Here is a 933-nt window from a genome sequence, read left to right as displayed (position 1 = left end):
TTGCCACAATCAAAACAAAGAGGACAGTTCAATTTGTCGATTGGTGAGATTCAATCATCAAATATTTTCTCTTATTATGTTGGAGAGAAGCATAATAGTGAATTAAGTGTTGCAGAGATGAGGATGGTTAGGTGGTTGAATGGCTTTACCCTTAGAGATAGAATATGAAATGAGCATATATGTGAAAAGGTTGGAGTAGCTCCAGCGGAAGGTAAGATTAGAGAGAGCCGTCTTAGATGGTTTGGCCACATTAAACAGAGGCCTTCCTATGACCCTGTTAGGAAAGTTGAGGTATTAGATTTGATTTATGTTAAGAAAGGTAGAGGTAGACCTAAAAACACTTGGTTAGAAGATATTAGAAATGATCTTTTTTTTATTAGATTTAAATGTGAATTTGACTTTTAACATGACATAATAGAGAAAAAGGATTCATGTAGTTGACCCCATTTAGTGCTACAAAGGCTTGATGTTGTTGCTGTTGTATGTTGGAAGTGATAACCTTTTGTGCTGCAAGATTTATTGATCTGAAGGAGGATTTTTACCATATTTTTGCAGGTGCCCAACGGGTTTCAAGTGCGGAATCAACTACCAACCTCCTACTGTTGTTCCTGGAGGTGATCTCGCCAAGGTGCAACGTGCAGTGTGCATGATTAGCAACAACACTGCTGTGGCTGAGGTGTTCTCCCGCATTGACCACAAGTTTGATCTCATGTATGCAAAACGTGCTTTTGTGCATTGGTATGTGGGAGAAGGAATGGAAGAAGGAGAGTTCTCCGAGGCCCGAGAGGATCTTGCAGCCCTCGAGAAAGACTATGAAGAAGTTGGCGCTGAGGGTGCTGATGATGATGTAGATGAAGCAGAGGACTATTGAGTTTGTGGCTATGCATTGAATGTGTGTGATTCTAGTCTTCTTTGTTAATTTGTTTTGTTGTA

The 933-nt window shown here is 40.0% G+C and overlaps 1 protein-coding gene across 1 annotated transcript; it reads left to right on the top strand.

Annotated features, from left to right (window-relative positions):
• Positions 1 to 458: 458 nt before the first annotated feature.
• On the top strand, positions 459 to 927 carry LOC110108852 (tubulin alpha-3 chain-like). Its single transcript, XM_020839684.2, has one exon. The coding sequence runs from the start codon at positions 647 to 649 to the stop codon at positions 869 to 871; it is 225 nt and encodes a 74-aa protein (XP_020695343.1). The 5' UTR covers positions 459 to 646; the 3' UTR covers positions 872 to 927.
• Positions 928 to 933: the final 6 nt, after the last annotated feature.

Source organism: Dendrobium catenatum, unplaced genomic scaffold, assembly GCF_001605985.2.
Source record: "Dendrobium catenatum unplaced genomic scaffold, ASM160598v2 original_scaffold_115578, whole genome shotgun sequence".
Classification (NCBI taxonomy): domain Eukaryota; kingdom Viridiplantae; phylum Streptophyta; class Magnoliopsida; order Asparagales; family Orchidaceae; genus Dendrobium; species Dendrobium catenatum.
Note: the sequence above shows the minus strand (reverse complement) of the source record. Positions and strands in the feature narration are given on the sequence as shown.